Below are 20,380 nucleotides of genomic sequence, written 5' to 3'. Positions count from 1 at the left end.
GTGTTCTACTGAAGAAACAAAGTCACCTACACCTTGGATGCGCTGGGGGTAAGCAGATAAACATCAAATTTTCATTTTTGGGTGAACTATCCCTTTAAGCTCTTACAGTGATTTTTTAGTACAGGTTTGTACTATTATAGTGGATAAAAACAAGAAGACAATATAAGTTATAACCGTAATTAAACTAAACTATATCTGTTCTATCTCCATGCAGCATATATTCACAGTTTCTGACATTATAGTGTGTCCTGACTAAATCCTGACACCGGAGAATCAGCTCTTGAAGCTCCGCCCTCTTAGGCCGAGCACAGCAGCTCATTTACATTTAAAGGGCACACACTGAAACGGCACGTTTTTGCTCAACCCCAAAAAGTGGCAGTTTTAACATGCTATAAAAAATTATCTGTGGGGTATTTTGAGCTCTGAGACACTGAACACACTTGTATGTAAAAGAACATGAGCACATACTGTACATTGATGCAATTAAATCACACTAAGCCATTTCACAATCTGAGTTTTATTTTAGTTAATGTGCAGCCCTACTATTAATTACTACTTAATCAGGAATATTCCTTTGATGCCACACAGATTCTCACCTAGGCCCTGTGCCGAGAGTATTGTGACCTTTGGGATGGGTCTGTTGGCATTGGCATTGACGGAGCTGTCTGACGCTGCATTATGTGAATTTCAACTCAATATGCTGATGATACTGTCTTAATTTATTCCATTATTCTCTTGTGGCCCGTTCATATAGTGAAACAAATGAGAAGAATAGTATTTCGTGTTAGACAGAACCTAAACATTCAACATTAGTGGGCTGACTTACTTTTCACCATCAGTCGCGCGCACTTGAGGACTAACACTAACCCAGTTCTTGGCTAATTTTCAGTCAGGCTTGTTCATTCACTGGAGACTTGCTCTGAATGGATCATTGAATTCATTCAGAACCTAGTGCATTTTTTAGTTTGGCTTGCTTTGGCATTGTCTAAATGAACACTGCAATCATGCTGATTCTCAGATCACCGATCACCAACATAATCTGTACTGAACAAGGTGGTCTAAAAAAACGAAGAACTCTGGAGCGCTTGTGATGAGAAAGCAAACCATATCAACGAACCATTGCACTTCTCCGAAACAGGTGCATTGCAAGAATACTGTCTCGACAAAGGATAAAGCCTTGACTTTGTGCGTAAGAGACAGAGAGATAACTTGTCAATCAAAAACCCTTGATTGACATGCATTGGAAGAATGCTGTCTCGACACAGCCTGTATAGTGCATAAAAACACACCTGAGAACTGTTAATAAGTTAAGCAAAAAAACATTATCTAACTCTTTACATATGAGCCAATTAAACAATAATAATTATGTAATTAAAAATATTTTTAATTACAGTGACAGATTACAATATATTAACTATGAATTAACTTTAACAGTTTGCAAATGATTTTACTTTATTACCAAAATGTCAGAGTTTTAGAAGATTTGAAGGAGATGTGGATGTATTGCAACTGAATTCTTTTTTTAAAGGTTAAACATTTCATCATGTCATCAAAGTTTTTTTTCTATAACTTATAGGAGGTAAACAGAGCAGGCTTTATGAACATATTTTCTGACTGAAGGTGTGACTTTTTCAGATACGACCGTGGATTACTTCATTTTGGGAGATGCTTGTGAGTTATTCTAATTCTTTTAACTTTGGCATGACTTGCCACACCTTGTACAACATACTTTCAGACAGACTTTAAAAACTTCTAAAAAGATGGATAGCTTGTGACATATTTGGACTGCTTCTTCAGGTTGAACCTGTTTGTCATGTTTCTATAACTTAGGGTCTTACAGTTCCTGAAGCTTCAGGTATAAGTTGAGCTCCTTCAAGCAAACTGAAGTTACTGCACTGTCTGCCTGAAGAAAAGCAGGAGTACAAACTTTCAGCATTAATGTCTTATCTTAACAGGTGAAACATCAACCACATTACCTGGACCAAGAGAACTAAAATCCACATTTTTGGAAGGATCTGCTCAGGTAACATTTTTTATTATTTATAATTTTTTATTTAGTTAAGCATTACAATTGTCTCAACAAAAAGTATATACTGTAATATCATTAAAACTTCTCTTAAATGTAGCTCATGTTGTGGTGTTTCTTTGCTATCTACCAGAAATCTTTTGGGAATCTTTTGGAATCTAATGATTCGATTCATTGGGATCACGATTCAATTAAAAATTGATTGATGATATATGCATGATTTAATTTTAGATTTGATTCTGAACTTTGAAATTTATTTTATTTAAATTCAATTTAAAATAAATCTGAAAAAATAAAAGGAAAATAAGTGATTAATTTAATTTAATTTAATTTAAAGGATTAGTTCAACCAAAAAAAAAAAAAATAATAAATAAAAAGAAAAATAAGGAAATGTGCAGTGGTGTGTCAAGAGTGCCTGTGTGGAAAGATGGATGAACTCTGCATGTCCTTTAATGGAGGGGTACTTGATCTACGGGATCCTTCACAGAAACAGCTGATCTAAAACAGTATCAACCTTTTGTCCCTGAAGGCCCCTCCTTATATATATAAGAAAACCTGGGCCACCTATCAATGAAGATTAAGCACACCTCATAGCTGTAATTAAACTTTAATTAAAGTTTTGTTGAATTATTATTTTTTTAATTTCATGTTATTGTTTAACTACTGCTACTGTTAAGTGCCGATTAGTCGGGAGTTATTTAATATATTTATAAATAAATATATACATTACCGCTCAAAAGATTGGGATCGGTAAAATTTTTAATATTTTTAAAAGTGTTTTGTCTGCTCGCCAAGGCTGCATTTATTTAATTAAAAATATACAAAAAAACTGTAATTTTTGAAACATTATTACAATTTAAAATAACTGTTTGCTATTTAAAGATTTTCTAAAATGTAATTTATTCCTGTGATCAAAGTTGTATTTTCAGCATCATTGCGCAGTCTTCAGTGTCACATGATCCTATAGAAATCATTCTAATATGCTGATTTACTGCTCAAGAAACATTTCTTATTATTATCAATGTTGAAAACAATTGTGTACAATTTGTTTTCAGGATTCTTTGATGAATAGAAATCAGAAATAGAAAGCATTTATAACATTATACACTACCATTCAGAGCTTTGGTGTCAAAAGTGACACAGAAGACTGGAGTAATGATGTTGAAAATTCAGCTTTGCATCACAGGAATAAATTGCATTTTAAAAATATCAAATAAATGCAGCCTTAAGAGACTTAAAAACACTAAAACTCTTACTGATCCCAAACTTTTTAATGGCAGTGTACATACATACACACACACACACACACACATGAACCATGACTCTTGTAGCACTAGATGTCTATTCTTATACAGAGGCTACTCTTTATTTTTCCTACACAAAGCAAAAATCTTTTAATTAAAACAACACACATGACTGGCCAAATTAGTCCAGTTTAGAGATGACAATACCTTGAAATGATGCGTCACCATCATATCAGTTGTTGCCATTAATTTTAAAGAGGGAAAAGTCACAAGAAAAAGCTTTGGATGATTATTATTTCAGAGTTAAATAAATGAGAGAGAAATTAATATTTTTTTTTAATGAATTCTATACAAGAGGTGTCCAATCCTGCTCCTCCCACAGTCCTGCAAGTTTGGCTCCAACCCCAATTAAACACACCTAAACCAGCTAATCAAGGTCTTACTTGGCATACTAGAAATTTCTAGGCAGGTGTGTTGAGGAATACTGGAGCCAAACTTTGCAAGACAGTGGCCATCCAGGACCAAATGATCTAAACAGTTTTTGTCATAGTGCTTGACTCTCTTTAATGTTATGTGCTTTGAGACATGATTTAACACCATCTCTTATGACACTTTGCTGACTTTGCTCTGGCTGTGCGCGTTCATGTGTTTTGGAGGAGGCGTGGCTTTTGAGAACTCTGAAGGGAGGGTGGGATCTTATGCTTTCAATGCTTAGTTGCTCTTCCCTGAAATACCCAACCTTTAACAAACATTTTAAAAAATCTAATCAAATGTGAATCGATATTTCCAGACCTATTATATATCTGGAATATAACAGTTGATGATGTAAATTATTGATATTGTGATATTTCAGCCTGGACCTGGGGTCTTATTTATAAAACTTTGCGTAGATTTCATCCTAAAAGTGTACGTACGCACCTATAGTATTTTAATTGTTTTAAACAATTCGAATCAAATTTATGCAGTTTTGCTGATAAGGTGAACACATCTTTTAGGAAGTTTATAAGCTATATTTTTTAGTGGAAACGGATAGGCCTACTTATTTATTGCAGTGAAAATACAATTGTCTTTCTCGGCGCTTCACTGAAGTATTTTAAAAAGGAAACGTCTCAGGTTACGCATGTAACCATGGTTCCCTGAGAACAGGGAACGAGACTCTGTGCTGAAATCGCGCTATGGGGAACGCCACTGGTGACCCGTGTTCGAAATGCCAAGAATCACACAACTCCAATCCTATTGGCCGGCGACAGCCTATGACGTCGAACGGCGCAAACCGTGACGTATAAAGATAGCGCCCGAGGAAACAGTCGGACACCTTTTCGTCTTTGAGGGACTGTTCCGCAGGCACCCCGAAGCATGGCAGAGACCTTTAACATTTAATGTAACCTTTACAGAATTATTGGGGGTTTTATGTACGGATGCCTCTTGGGGAAAAAATGCACTGGAAGGGAGTGCGAGTGTGCAGGCGGGAGAGACTGAACCGGGACCACTGGGTACTGCTTCAGGGGAACAGAGTGAAATCGAGAGAATTATTCTCTCGGAGCGCGATGATTTTCCCCTGGAGCAGTCTCAGGATGAGACGCTAAAACACGCATTTGAACAGGTCAGGACCATCGACGGTCAGCCTCTCCATCCTGGACAGCCGCTTACCTATCCATATTTTGCAATAATTAAAGATAGGTTGAATCGAGTGACCCAAGACGCTCAGACAAAAGAAGATACAACACAGTTATTAGTTCCTAGGAGCCGCCAGGAAATGCTTTTTCAGGCGGCTCATTCTAATCCAATGGCTGGTCATTTAGGACAGGGAACGACACTAAATCGCCTCATGACCCAATTTTTTTGGCCGGGCATTCACGAGAATGTGCGCAGGTGGTGCGCGGCTTGTCGTGAATGTCAGTTGGTAAACCCACCGGCCACCCCAAAAGCGCATTTGCGCCCCCTCCCATTAATGCAGGTCCCCTTCGAGAGAATTGGCATGGACCTCATCGGGCCATTAGAGCGATCAGCACGAGGACATCGTTTTGCATTAGTCATTGTGGATTATGCAACACGATATCCAGAAGCAGTGGCTCTCCGCAACATTTCTGCTAAGAGTGTTGCTGACCCACTATTTTCTTTAATCTCCCGAGTGGGGATTCCTAAGGAAATCCTCACTGACCAGGGCACGGCATTTATGTCACGGACGTTACGCGAACTTTATGAATTATTGGGCATTAAATCGATTCGGACCAGCGTCTTTCACCCACAAACGGACGGGCTGGTCGAACGTTTTAATCGCACGCTTAAGACAATGATTCGTAAATTCGTTCAGGAAGACGCCAAAAATTGGGATAGATGGTTGGAACCCCTGTTGTTCGCTGTGCGAGAGGTCCCGCAAGCCTCCACGGGGTTTTCCCCCTTCGAGTTGCTCTATGGTCGCCAGCCCAGGGGCGTGCTGGACGTCATAAGAGAGACTTGGGAGGACGGACCTTCTCAGTCTAAAAACGAAATTCAGTTTGTGATGGACCTGAGAACAAAACTCCACACTTTGGGGCGGCTCTCTATGGAGAATTTGTTACAGGCTCAGGACAAACAGAGCCGGCTGTATAACAGGGGAACCAATCTGCGTAAATTTGCACCGGGAGATAAAGTGCTTGTATTACTCCCAACGTCAAGTTCAAAATTACTTGCAAAGTGGCAAGGACCGTTTGAGGTCACACGGCAAGTTGGAGAACTCGATTATGAGGTAATACGCTCAGATAGGAGAGGAGCACGTCAGATTTATCACCTCAATCTCCTTAAAAAATGGAATGAGGGAGAACCAGTGATGCTGGCGACGGTGATTAGCGGAGAGGATGATCTTGGACCAGAAGCGAATATAAAAAAACAATCTCTCGCTCTGGCCCCAGGGGGAGATCACCTCTCGCCCTCCCAGCTCATTGATTTAACCAAATTACAGGCAGATTTTGCCGACGTGTTTTCTCCCCTACCTGGCCGTACAAACCTCATTCAGCACCATATCGAGACAGAGCCGGGCGTGGTTATTCGCAGCCGGCCGTATAGATTACCTGAACACAAGAAAAAAGTAGTTCAGGAAGAATTAGGTGCGATGCTTGAAATGGGGGTAATAGAAGAATCCAACAGTAACTGGGCGCTCACACGGCAGCTGCAGCCCGCCAAAAAGCGCGTCCCAAAAACACAGCAGCTCACATACCCAGCGGCCAGAGGAGCGCTCGCTATCGGACGCGGTGACATCAAACGCGGACGTCACCATCATGCACAGATGCAGACACCTCCTCCCTCAGGAAGAGTGTCAAACGAGAACGGAGTGTCGCAACAGGAGAGACGCTCACAGTAAGTAGACAAACACACATAGACGTCGCCCTCAAGCATCGTCTATGCGTTCGCTCCTCTCCAGACAGAAAAACACCAGAAACGTGTACATCAAGTGTCAAACCCCTGGGACACGGATGAACACATCCTCCTGGACATTTGCAGATATAAAAGGAGTAATTTCCTAACGGAGTTTAGTGAAACAATGGCACGAACAAAACAGTCCCGAAAAGACGAGAAGATGTCCGACTGCTTCCTCGGTAGCTCCCTTTATACGTCACGGTTCGCGCCGTTCAACGTCATAGGCTGTCGCCGGCCAATAGGATTGGAGTTGTGTGATTCTTGGCATTTCGAACACGGGTCACGAGTGGCGTTCCCCATAGCACGATTTCAGCGCAGAGTTGAGTTCCCTTTCGAAAGGGAATGTGCAAATCTTACCGTTTTCCTCAAATTATATCCTTCAAATACAGTGGTAATTGTTTGAAGATCCTTCACACGACATCAACACCTCCGTGCAGCTGCGGTTTAGTAGGCTATTATCATTGGAACTATTAAAACAGGACAACAGACCTTTCGACCACCGAATCCAGCAGTGTCTTCCATAACATCGAAGTATGCATCGATCGTCGTTCTCGCTAAATTTTTTGTACAACATCTGCAGTGTAGTTTAAAGAGGAATTATTGTGCTCCTAGCGCTCCTCGCTGTCATTAAAGCAGCGTGTCACAGGAAAAGTGATCGAAAGTAGCACATCTACTATGTAAATTCATATCACGTTTGATTAACTTTTCCATAATGACTGCGTAATGTAATTTCAGTGCTTATCGCCATTAGTGAAAGTGTAACATTAATGTAAATATGTATATCAAAATGAAAACGTGAGTTTCCATACGAGTTTAAATCATTCTTTTATTTATTTAAAGGTCCCGTTCTTCGTGATCCCATGTTTCAAACTTTAGTTAGTGTGTAATATTGTTGTTAGAGTATAAATAAAATCTGTAAAATTTTAAAGCTCAAAGTTCAATGCCAAGCGAGATATTTTATTTAACAGAAGTCGCCTACATCGAACGGCCAGTTTGGACTACATCCCTCTACTTCCTTCTTTAATGACGTCACTAAAACAGTTTTTTTGACTAACCTCTGCCCACAGGAATACACAAGAGTTGCGTTTGTAGAGTGTGTTTGTCGCCATGTCGTCGAAACGCTGTTATTTTCATCCCGCAGTCCAATCACCGGGTCTGATTCCGGCTCAAATTGATTGGGTAAAATTAAAGACATGTTTACAATAACACTGAGCGCGTGCATCTCCACGTTATGGTAAGAGGCGTGACCTTTCCGGGCAAGGTTCACTAAGCTGCTGTCGAATCACAACACAGGAACCGCTGGCACAATCAGAACTCATTACGTATTTCTGAAGGAGGGACTTTAAAACAAGGAAGTCATCAGCCCGTTTTTATGACAGTGGAAACAGCGGTATACAGATAAGTAAATTATGTGAAAAATACTGTGTTTTTTTACACGCGAAACATGAACACATGTTATATTACACGCACACTATAAACACAATCAAAGCTTCAAAAAACCAAGAAAAACGGGACCTTTAAACTGTTATTGTGAACACATGCACTGTATTTATGATTATGACTCATAATGAAGTGGTTTTCCTTCATCTGCCGTCAGTCCCTCAGCTCACCATCGGTGTCGCCAAACTGCTCTGTCTCCAGAATGTGCGTACGCACGGCTCAAAGTTTGCTTAAAGGTGCGCACATTCTCCTGTCAAGTTTGTTGTTTATAGATCACAACCTTTGCGTGGGAACTGGCGTACGCACGTTTCCAGCCCCGTTTTGTGCGTTCGCACGCTTTATAAATGAAACCCCTGGACTTGGGACTATATTTGGAAGAGTTCTTTGTTCTGATTTTACATAAAAGTGGATCTGGAACTCTTTACATTTGTATAACTACTACAACTAGTATGTGCTTTATGCATGTAAATTATTCATATTTATTTATCTAATTGTGGTATTTCTTTTCTTGCAGAGAATGTTCCGGGACAGTTATAACAGTATGTCAAACTTACAGTTTTATAAAAAACATATTTATTGGTTTAGGTTGTAACATGATCTCACAGATAAAACGAGGCTATACTCTTAAAAAGGTTGAGTTGTGTAAACTTTTTCTCTGATCCTCAGCTGTACAAGGCTAGTGTGCATACAGAATAGGTATTTGTGTTGATTATGTTTTAGACTAGAAACACAGTGACATCTGTACAAACACATTTATGGCCTTTTTGTTGTATTATATTGCCTAAATATTCCTGTTTTTAGAGTTTCACAGTAACAAAGACATAACTGGATCTCAAGCTGAGCTAAATGTCAGTGCTGCAGCTCAGAGTGGAAGCAATATTACAGCACCTGCACTTACTAAAAATACAATAACAGGCAATGTCCACATCATACATAATGCACCTGGTAAGAAAATGGTTTTATATGAATAGATAATAATATTGACAAAGATCTTTTTTTTTTTTGATAATATATTTGATCAAGTGAGTAATCACGTCATGCACCTAAATGAATGTATCAGATATCTGTTTGATGTTGCATATATATAGGCTTGTGTGTGTGTGTGTGTGTGTGTGTGCACATTCAGATAATTGGGAGGAGCACAATCAGATAATTATCCTAATTAACACGAGATGAGCACATTCAGTTAATCAACTCAATTAATGATAAGAGGTATACAGCAGACCTACCTCACCACCCGGGGGTGGGGGGAGTACTCTGGGTTCGGACCAAAATTCCGAGCTTGGAGCCCGCCTGGACAGAATGCCAAATATGCATAATCTTTACTTAATTATATGTAAGTGTGAACTCATGAAATGTAATAAAATGCAAATTCTCATTGCAAATAACTGCATCATCACTCAGTTGCAAAACATATGGCACACAAAACCAACAAAATTCAATGTAAGCTGTTCACTGTAAACAAAATTCATGACAGTGCTCAAACCATAGCAAATTAGCTACAGACTCTTCCACATCATAGACACTGAACAGCGATCGTGCAGCAGGAATTGGCATGTAAAACTGTTTGACTATCCATAAATATAGTCAAAATATGAAATGTCCAAATTTATCTGTATTCAGAGCAAATGTGTCTATTTTCTTGCAGGTTTCACTGGGTATCACAGATACTCTGAAAAAACACAAACATCAGGTGACTGGTGAATTTTATAGTTTTAAATATTGCACTCATTCCACCTCTTTATTTAGTTGCTATTTGCTGCCTACCCTGAAACGTCCTACAGTATTAAATTTAGAATTTGAATATTGATTATTTCTACAGAAATCAGCTCAGCGATTCACAAATATAAGAAGCTGATCTGCAGTGAATACCAGTATGTGACTGAGTATAACTCTCTGCCTGGTGAACATGTGCTGCTGTCTGAGCGCTTCACACAACCTCTGATCCTTAAGAATCATAGAGATCCAAGAGAGAGAGAAGAAGAGATCTGCTCCAGTGGAGAAAGATTCCAGCAGGTCCTCAGCTTCAGGAGCAGTGAAGACTCTGTCCATCTGAACTCTCTGTTTGACCCAGATGGTCATGGGATCAGTCCCAGAGCTGTTATACTGCAGGGAAATTCTGGAAATGGGAAAACCTTCACTGTTCAGAAGATCATGATGGACTGGGCATCTGGTGACCTCTACAAAGAGCGGTTTGATATTGTGTTCCACTTAAAGTGTAAAGAAATAAACCGTATTCCTGGCAAAAACAGTTTGGCGGAGATCTTGAGTTACAGCTGCAGTTTAACATCAGATCAGATCTCACAGATGTTACAGCATTCACCAGAGAAGGTGCTTTTCATCATTGATGGATTTGATGAGCTGAAACTCACACAGGACATTTATCACACGTCACCAAACACTGATCTGCTTCAGAAAGCGTCACCTGAGGTCATTCTTTGTGACCTGCTGAGGGGTCGAATCCTGCGAGAGTCCTTCCTGCTGGTCACCTCCAGATCTACAGCTACGGACACACTGAGTAAACTGCTCAAAGGACCTCAAAGTTTCTCTGAGATAATTGGTTTCTCTGAGAAGGGGGTGGAGGAGTACTTCCAGAAGTTTTTTCAAAACGAGGCTCTTTTCAGGAAGGCTTATACACTTGTAAAGCCAAATGAAACACTCATCACTGCCTGCTCCATCCCTGTCGTCTGCTGGATCATCTGCACAACTATCCAGGAACGATTCAAAATTGGTGCAGATATAACAAGAGGACTGGAAACCACCACCTCCATCTATGTTGACTTTGTGTCCACTCTACTGGAGCATCACTGCCAGGGTTTGAGTCAGTCCGTCCCGACCCTGCTGAGGAGTCTGGGTCAGCTGGCAGAGAGAGGGATTCTGGAACAGCAAGTCTTGTTTGATGAGAAAAGTGTGAATGAAACAGTTTCAGATCCTGCTTGCAGTCCATTCCTGTGCAAGTTCCTTTTTAAGAGAAGAATCCACTCGGAGACAATGTTCAGTTTCATGCATCTCAGCTTCCAGGAGTTCTTCACTGCTCTGTACTTTGTCCTTCTGGATGAAGAAGAGTCCCAAAGGAAATTTACACAGCTATTTTCCATTCACGAAAAGGCAGGTGGTTTTTCAAGAGGCATTTCACGTTTAACAGCTGTGATGCAGTTTGCTTTTGGCCTGTTGAATAAGGATGTGAGAGACACTCTTGGAAAGAAACATGGTCTGTTTGTTCATCCAAACACAGAGGCCTATCTGAAAAAAATGATTTTAACAGAGATTCAAAAAGAGACTTGGGATTCATATACAATATGCTTTTGGATTCACTGTCTGTACGAACTGCATGAAGAGGACTTTGTAAAAAAAGCTATGGAATCCACACCTCATATAACTATGTATGGTTCAGTCATCTTAAGAAGAATAGACTGCTGGGCCCTGCTGTACTGCTCTCTGTGCTGTGAGTGCATTGAAGAACTGGCTCTCCATGACTGCAGATTATCATCTGAAAAGTTGTCTATTATTCTGCCTGCACTCTGCAAGTTTAAGAATTTAACGTGAGTACATTTGTCCAAAATAAATCCTCAGTGAATTCATAGGCAGTTGCATATGCATTCAAATATATCTACAGTGTCTGGGATGGGACATGTTCGCATCACTTGGCCACAACATAGTAACTTGGTGGAACGTGATATGTCGTGGCCACTAGACATTAATTAGTGTGAACACCATAGCATGTTGAGGCCACCACATATTAACTTGTGGCCACAAGATCATTTTGTCAAGGTATCAATATCCTTATGTTGTGGCCATACAATGTAAAGTTGTGGCCTTGCGATCATATGTTGAGGGAATGACATACTTTTCTTGTCGCCATGAGTTTAATCCGTAAGCAAACCTGAGTGACCATAGCAACCTGGGATTATCACAAATGGATATAATTAATAAATCAACATTTTATTTGAATTAAGAATGACAAAATGTGCAGAATTAAGATAATTATATTATATTGGCCTGGTTTCACAGACTGGGCTTAGAATAAGCCAGGATACGGCTTATTTAATTAGGGCATTTAAGTGGCTTTTATAGTTGCTTTCAGTTAAAACAGCTCAAACATGCATTTAGTTTGGGACTAGCTTAAGCCTTGACTGTGAAACAGGGCCATTACACCGGTCAAGCATAACATTATGACTACCTTCCTAATATTGTGTTGGTCCCCTTTATGGTACCAAAACAGCCCTGACTCGTCGAAGCTTGGACTCCACCAGAAGGTGTGCTGTGATATCTGGCACCAAGATGGTCGAAGCAGATCCTTTAAGTCCTGTAAGTTGCGAGGTGGGTCCTCCATGGATCGGACTTGTTTGTTCAGCATATCCCACAGATGCTCAAAAGGACTAAGATCTGGGGAATTTGGAGGCCAACACCTTAAAATCATTGTTGTGCTCCTCAAACCATTCCTGAACCATTTTTGCTTTGTGGCAAGGTGCATTATCCTGCTGAAAAAAGCCCATGAAAGGGTGTTCATGGTCTGCAACAAAGCTTAGGTAGATACATGTCAAAGTGGATGGCAGGACCCAAGGTTTCCCAGCAGAACATTGCCCAAAGCATCACACTGCCTCTGTCGGCTTGCCTTCTTCCCATAGTGCATCCTGGTGCCATGTGTTCCCCAGGTAAGTGACGCACACAAACGTGATTTATCAGACCAGGCCACCTCCTTCCATTGCTCCGTGATCCAGTTCTGATGTTCACGTCCTTTCTATCAGAACCAGTATTAACTTCTTGAGCAATTATAGTTCTTCTGTTGGATCAGACAACACGGGCCAGCCTTCGCACCCCACGTGAGCCATGGCCGCCCATGACCCTGTTCACCACTGTTCCTTCCTTGGACCACTTTTGGTAGATACTGACCACTGCAGACTGAGAACACCCCAACAAGAGCTGCAGTTTAGGAGATGCTCTGACCCAGTCGTCTAGCCATCACAATTTGGCCCTTGTCAAACTCGCTCAAATCCTTACACTTGCTCATTTTTCCTGCTTCTAACACATCAACTTTGAGGACAAAGTGTATTCCTCAATGAAACACAGCTAATTACATGTATATATTTACTAATATACGTTCAAGGCTTAGGCTAGTCCTAGACTAAAATGCATGTTTGAGCTGTTTCAACTGAAAGCAACTTGCACTGACATATCTTAAAATATGCCAGTGTCATTGTTTTGTCTCAAGATGCACACCAGTAATGTTTTTTTCTAGGGTACATTTATAAAAGCTATTTAAATCCCCTAATTGAACTAAGGCCTAATCCTGGTTTAGTCTAAGCCCTGTGTATGAAACTGGGCCTTATTCTCTACTAGTCTTACTTGCTGAAGATTTCCCAATATACTCACGGCCAAGTTCTTTTTCGTTCTTAACTTTGGGGTGAAAAGAAGTTTGAAATATGTGACCAGTGGTACCGTATACTGTTAGCAAACATCCTGACACTGTCCACACTCCTAAGAGCGACGTGTAGATGAATGTTATGATGTGCTGCATGCTTTCCTTTCAATAACAAAATAAACAACAAAAATGGCAGCACTGAGATCAGTTAAGAAAGCGTGTGATCATAGCGATGTGGATATGTTTGCACGAGTGCTGGAATTTGGCACTCCATAAAGTCACATCATGTTTATTTATATTGCACTTTAATACAACAGATTGTTTAAAAGCAAGCAGCTTTACAGTATTACACATGAAAAAAGTGTCAGTGTCTCTAACTGAACAGAAGCGATTCCCACTTGAAAGAAAGTGGAGCGTTACAGGATACCTACCACTTACATAACCCTCACGGACCAATGGTAGTTTGAACTGCGGAAGGAAGACCATTCACTGCCGTGGGTAGAGTGTGATGTCCAGATCCACCTCTCTGGATGGGCCTAATGGGTGGGATCCAACCACACCCTAACCCTACCCATAACTCTATCCCTCCATTCATTAGATCCACAGAGGTGGAGCTGGACTAGGTCAAGCTCAACCCATTTTGGCCAGATTTTGTTCGAAATTATTTCACACCAGTTTGTTCTTTTTCTATTTCCTAAGGATGTCTTCATCTCGACAAAATGATCTTGTGGCCATTTTACCAAATACCCACGTTGTGGCCTCAACATGCTGCGATTTTCTTACAAGTTACTAAGTCATGGCCCTGACAAAACCAAGCATGAACCAAGCATTTCCCTTCCCATTCACCATATCTGTCTGTCTATCTGCCTGTTTGTTTCCAGTTGAATATTTATTCTCATGCCACCACAGGTTGTTTAGCTTTCATCTCTTGCTCTTAGATTCCTAACAATTATAAAATGTCTTACAACTGTGAAACTAATGATAGCTTAATAGTAAGATAAAATTGTACAAACACATACAATGTTTTTACAGTTTTTCCTAAATCACTTTGGCTCATTTTTTTGGCAACACTCACAATTTTTATTATGAATTTTTATCTATTGTTTGTAATATTTGCTATAATGACATAATTAGTTAGTGTTAACAGTATAATGTCTGATTTTGAAGGTTGAGTCCAGAAGGTCTATCATACGCTGAGCTTGCTGAACTGATGTTTACTCTAACAAGAAGAAAGACCCTGATCATAAAGAGGTATGTCTCAAAATACAATATTTACATTTAAATGCATACTCAAAATGTCTTCATAACATTTTATGCATACATGCACCATCATCATTCAGTGCGCTTTTTTATTTGACTTTTAGCTCATACACATTTTTTTCTGTGCTTTGATTTACAGTGCCTGTATTAGACCGTACATTAAAGATTGGTCTGTCGAAAGAGTGGAACTGTTTATAAGAGAAGACGAATACAGGTGATGAAAAAAGCCACATCTAAAACTCCTTTGTCTAGCATATATTCAACATTTATCTGGCATGTTTGTTCTCCAAAATCTAACCTTATTCTGTTGATAATGTTGTAAACATTATAAAAAAAGAAACGGACACTGTCAACCCCTCTTATAAATATTGCAAGTATCCACATGATTATTATATATTATATAAGTACAAAGATTTTAAGCACTTTGCAGTTTTAAGGAAACAAGGCTGAACTGGTCATAAATAGATTTTGTAGCCCTCATTCAGGATTTTAAAGTCCACCCTAATGTCCTGACAATGGTATCAAGTCCGTGGCCGAAGGTTTTCCTGCATGTTCTGTCTTTATGGTGCTCAAAGTCATTTAATTTACAATACCTTTTATCTGATTCCATTTAATCACAACTTCGAATTTAGGTTGAAATGCCAGTTGATTGTTGGTCATTTATATAACAATTTTTCTAGACATTAGATCATCCTATTTAACTTTTTTAATTTAGATTGTACTCATTAATTCCGATTCCAGTCTCACGTCAGCCGCGTACATGGATCTACCAGTCACAAGCTTGTGTAATTGACTAACACTATTTAGATGGCTGGGGATCCATGCTTGCTCATTCTAAAAGCACTTTATTTACCCCCCCTAGATCTGTACACACTTAAATAAGAGATTGTGACCACTACTATCTCTAACAGTAGCTTTGCTTAATCATGCCATGGTTTCCCATGTACACTTAGCTACTAACCTGATCACAGATTTGCGGTATCATGGAATAGATATAATCTAGAGTCAATACTTTCAGAGTAGGTCAAAATAAAATCAAATGTAACAGTTTATTATTAGTCAGGTAAACATCTGTCATGCCAGTAACATAATCAGTTGCAGAAGCTGAGAAATAACGATTAAAATATGAATAGCTAACATCAGAAAGTGCTGAATGTATAAAATACAGTAAACACTACAGAGAGATCTGGCTACAGAATCACCCTGAGCCTTTCGCAAAATTTCGAAGACAAAACATTTGTATGAAAGACCCTTTACTGTAGACAAAATATCTCTAAACTCTTTAAATCTTTATTAAGTTTTGGTTTTCTTCTGTGAGGGTGAGACCATTGTACCAGTCACACTGAGTTACAGCCATTTGCAGGTAATAGTGTACTGCAGGTTGTAAGAATTGTTTAGAGAAATACAATTAATGGTTTGAAAATTTGAAATATGATTTGAGAAATATACTAAATATTAAAATTTAACCTACACTTTTGTAGACATAGTTTTAAGTGTATCATTACATCTAGTCAAAACTAGGTTGAATTTTGCTTTACTTTGGTTATCTTTGATAGTGACGCAAATAATGGCTGGTGCCTAACAGGCCAGCTTGAGGGTTGAAAGACTGACAATAACAATTTAGATATATTTTATAATATAGTCTAACTCTGTTGTTTTAACTGATACCAATTCTGTTTGTGTGTATAGTATGAGGATATCATCTACACGAGACCCAAAGCAAAGTTTGATATCACTCTTCCTCACCTTTCCACACTCGGAGCTGATCAGCATTGACTGGACGAAACTTTTCCAGATATATGAAAGGAAATCCAGTGCATTGTTGCCATTTCTCCGTTCTTTCTTTGAACTGAAAAAGATGGAAATGACACTGGATGTATTGAATAGGAAGTGGTCTGTGCAGATCCTCCACATCATCCAGAAATTCCCCAGTCTAACAGAACTCTCGTAAGAAATCTAAATTTAAAACCACTTTCTGTCCTGTTTCTATATGCATTTGTCTCTTGTCAGGAATTATAATTTAGCCAACATTTAATAATTTTTACTAGTACATTCAAACACATTTTTAAAGCTGGATATAAAGAACGGTTGTTGTTTTATTTTGTAAAGCTCTTGCTAGCAGATAACCTCATCATCAGCCCATCATCTGGAACTCATCCAGAAAAATCATTGTTATAGAATTGTTTGAATGAATGGGAAGCAAAGCGTAAGTATTTTGAAAATTACCTTATCTTCATAATGTATGTTTTAGGGTACATGCTTATTTTTTACCGGAGGAGGGAATCGAGATCTTGCAGAGGTCATGTGTGAGGCCAGCCTGTGATTTGTCATTTTCCGGGTTTGTATTGGTTAACTTTATATTTCTCAAACATCTTTGACTATAACTGAATGATCATTTGACCCAGTTGACCATTTTCTCATTCATTTAGGTCTACTCACCTTCATTTGGTTTTAAACCTGGAAACCTTTTTTTCCTGTAATAATGTAATTTATTTATTTTAATATTTGCATTTATTTTAAACTTTCATTTTTAAAATATTTCCACAAACTCCCAAAACTCAGGTGTGGCCCCTTTAAAACCTCTGAACTCACATGGTATAAATATATCAAAATGTTCCAAACAACTTGTGAGGAATATATAAAGTGTTCTGAAGTCATACAATAGCTTTTTGTGAGGAATAAAGCAAAATTTTGAGAATCGTTTCACAAATGTATTTTTCTTGACATCCACCCTAAATCACCTTTTTCAACTTTTGATTTACTCACCCTCAGGTTGTTCCAAACCTGTATAAATTTCTTTGTTCTGTTGAACACAAAGGAAGATATTTTAAAAAATGTGGGAAACTGAACAGTGCTGGGGCACCATTGACTTCCATAGTATTTTTTTTTTCTATCAACTATGGAAGTCAATGGTGCCCCAAAACAGCCTTATTACAAACTTTATTCAAGATATCTTCCTTTGTGTTCAGAAAGAAGAAATTTACACAAGTTTGGAATTTGGTGAACTATCCCTTTAAATATTGGTCAGTTTCTCACACAACTCATTGTTATTACACTGATTATTCTCAAAACAGATGTCAGGTTTGTTACATTCTCTGTAGTGAAGCTATGCTTTGTGATATCTGGCTATGAAGGTACAGATGCCATAAAGAGTCTGAAAAATGCACAAGTGGGAAAAATGAAAGCTGCAATCATCAGGTGAAGATTCAGCTGAATTCCCAGGGCTTTTCTGTGGAGACATTACGACAGTAAGTTATGACAGAGTAACTAAAAGATCTTGAAACATCAATAACAATAAAAACTGATATGACAACAGCTACCAGTTAAGCAAAACATTTCCTTTAAAAAAAAAAAAATTTTTTTTACAGAAGAATACAAGAATTCCTTGTATAGCAAGCTTATATGTACAGGTTTTCATAATGCATGTAGTGAAGTGTGGATCTTAACCTACTAGTCAGCTTTGTATTTATGAACTCATAACATATCCAGCACATACAGTGGGTACGGAAAGTATTCAGACCCCCTTAAATTTTTCACTCTTTGTTATATTGCAGCCATTTGCTAAAATCATTTAAGTTCATTTTTTTCCCCTCATTAATGTACACACAGCACCCCATATTGACAGAAAAACACAGAATTGTTGACATTTTTTGCAGATTTATTAAAAAAGAAAAACTGAAATATCACATGGTCCTAAGTATTCAGACCCTTTGCTCAGTATTTAGTAGAAGCGCCCTTTTGATCTAATACAGCCATGAGTCTTTTTGGGAAAGATGCAACAAGTTTTTCACACCTGGATTTGGGGATCCTCTGCCATTCCTCCTTGCAGATCCTCTCCAGTTCTGTCAGGTTGGATGGTAAACGTTGGTGGACAGCCATTTTTAGGTCTCTCCAGAGATGCTCAATTGGGTTTAAGTCAGGGCTCTGGCTGGGCCATTCAAGAACAGTCACGGAGTTGCTGTGAAGCCACTCCTTCATTATTTTAGCTGTGTGCTTAGGGTCATTGTCTTGTTGGAAGGTAAACCTTCGGCCCAGTCTGAGGTCCTGAGCACTCTGGAGAAGGTTTTCGTCCAGGATATCCCTGTACTTGGCCGCATTCATCTTTCCCTCGATTGCAACCAGTCCTCCTGTCCCTGCAGCTGAAAAACACCCCCACAGCATGATGCTGCCACCACCATGCTTCACTGTTGGGACTGTATTGGACAGGTGATGAGCAGTGCCTGGTTTTCTCCACACATACCGCTTAGAATTAAGGCCAAAAAGTTCTATCTTGGTCTCATCAGACCAGAGAATCTTCAGGTGTTTTTTAGCAAACTCCATGCGGGCTTTCATGTGTCTTGCACTGAGAAGAGGCTTCCGTCGGGCCACTCTGCCATAAAGCCCCGACTGGTGGAGGGCTGCAGTGATGGTTGACTTTCTACAACTTTATCCCATCTCCCGACTGCATCTCTGGAGCTCAGCCACAGTGATATTTGGGTTCTTCTTTACCTCTCTCACCAAGGCTCTTCTCCCCCGATAGCTCAGTTTGGCCGGACGGCCAGCTCTAGGAAGGGTTCTGGTCGTCCCAAACATCTTCCATTTAAGGATTATGGAGGCCACTGTGATCTTAGGAACCTTAAGTGCAGCAGAAATTTTTTTGTAACCTTGGCCAGATCTGTGTCTTGCCACAATTCTGTCTCTGAGCTCTTCAGGCAGTTCCTTTGACCTCATGATTCTCATTTGCTCTGACATGCACTGTGAGCTGTAAGGTCTTGTATAGACAGGTGTGTGGCTTTCCTAATCAAGTCCAATCAGTATAATCAAACACAGCTGGACTCAAATGAAGGGGTAGAACCATCTCAAGGATGATCAGAAGAAATGGACAGCACCTGAGTTAAATATATGAGTGTCACAGCAAAGGGTCTGAATACTTAGGACCATGTGATATTTCAGTTTTTCTTTTTTAATAAATCTGAAAAAATTAATTTAATTTAATTTGTGTAATGATATTTCTCTCTTTTCTCTGTCATGTTTTTAAGGCCCTTGTTTGGAAACTAATGGTAAAGTGTTATAACGGTTTACAGGAGTAAACTCCAGAAGCAGCAGCTGTACCAAGAACTGTGGATGAGTGAAAAACGTAAATAAAATGAATACAAAATGCAGTTAGGTCTTGTATTGTAATTATAGTATGTTCTTATTGTATGAAGGATTGCTGTGAAGATTTGTAAAATGTAATTCAACAGACGTTAAACTTTATTTTTAGGAACTCTTTGTTGCTGATATATTTGAAGAGTCGTAGAATCTGTAATTAATTTGTTTTGATTTTGCAGTATTATGGCCATAAAGGACCACCTAATTCTCAAAATTTGGTTCTGGCTATGTATGAAAATTTAATAAACATGAACATGTCTCTGTAGATGTTAAACTAAAATGTTGGCAAGTTTGGTGAAGGAAACACTTAAAATGGATTCAACCAAAAATAAAAATTTTGTTCAAAAACCCGTGAGACTCTCTCCTTTGATTGAGGCTAATTTAATTAATTAAAGCTAATTTAATTAAATGGGACTTGACAATCATACTTTGCAAGAGACACTTGTATTTTACATGATTATAATTTCTACATAAAACTGTATGGGTGATGAGGAGAAAGCTGTATTTGTTCATAGAAAATCT

General features: G+C 39.0%; 1 protein-coding gene across 2 annotated transcripts; it reads left to right on the top strand.

Moving 5' to 3' along the window:
* Positions 1-63: 63 nt before the first annotated feature.
* Positions 64-20,370, top strand: LOC125250669 (NACHT, LRR and PYD domains-containing protein 1 homolog). Of its 2 annotated transcripts, XM_048163377.1 has the most exons (11): positions 64-2,023; positions 8,621-8,645; positions 8,908-9,051; positions 9,755-9,799; positions 9,929-11,648; positions 14,636-14,719; positions 14,868-14,942; positions 16,418-16,675; positions 16,980-17,066; positions 17,863-17,976; positions 19,747-20,370. In XM_048163377.1, exons 2-11 carry the CDS (start codon positions 8,624-8,626, stop codon positions 19,763-19,765), a joined length of 2,568 nt encoding a protein of 855 aa, XP_048019334.1. In that variant the 5' UTR covers positions 64-2,023; positions 8,621-8,623; the 3' UTR covers positions 19,766-20,370. The 2 variants fall into 2 exon arrangements, with proteins under 2 accessions (XP_048019334.1, XP_048019335.1); XM_048163378.1 differs by lacking the exons at positions 17,863-17,976; positions 19,747-20,370 and adding an exon at positions 17,158-17,563.
* Positions 20,371-20,380: the final 10 nt, after the last annotated feature.

The sequence above is a fragment of the Megalobrama amblycephala genome, linkage group LG17 (assembly GCF_018812025.1).
Source record: "Megalobrama amblycephala isolate DHTTF-2021 linkage group LG17, ASM1881202v1, whole genome shotgun sequence".
NCBI classification, from domain to species: domain Eukaryota; kingdom Metazoa; phylum Chordata; class Actinopteri; order Cypriniformes; family Xenocyprididae; genus Megalobrama; species Megalobrama amblycephala.
Note: the sequence above shows the minus strand (reverse complement) of the source record. Positions and strands in the feature narration are given on the sequence as shown.

What these genes read in the sequence shown, in the direction of transcription:
- LOC125250669 (XM_048163377.1), top strand. Translation starts at nt 8,624, where the DNA reads ATGTTCCGGGACAGTTATAACA. An exon ending in TGCAAGTTTAAGAATTTAAC is followed by an intron (nt 11,649 to 14,635) that starts GTGAGTACATTT and finishes CTGATTTTGAAG; the next exon opens with GTTGAGTCCAGAAGGTCTAT. An exon ending in CCCAGTCTAACAGAACTCTC is followed by an intron (nt 16,676 to 16,979) that starts GTAAGAAATCTA and finishes TGTATGTTTTAG; the next exon opens with GGTACATGCTTATTTTTTAC.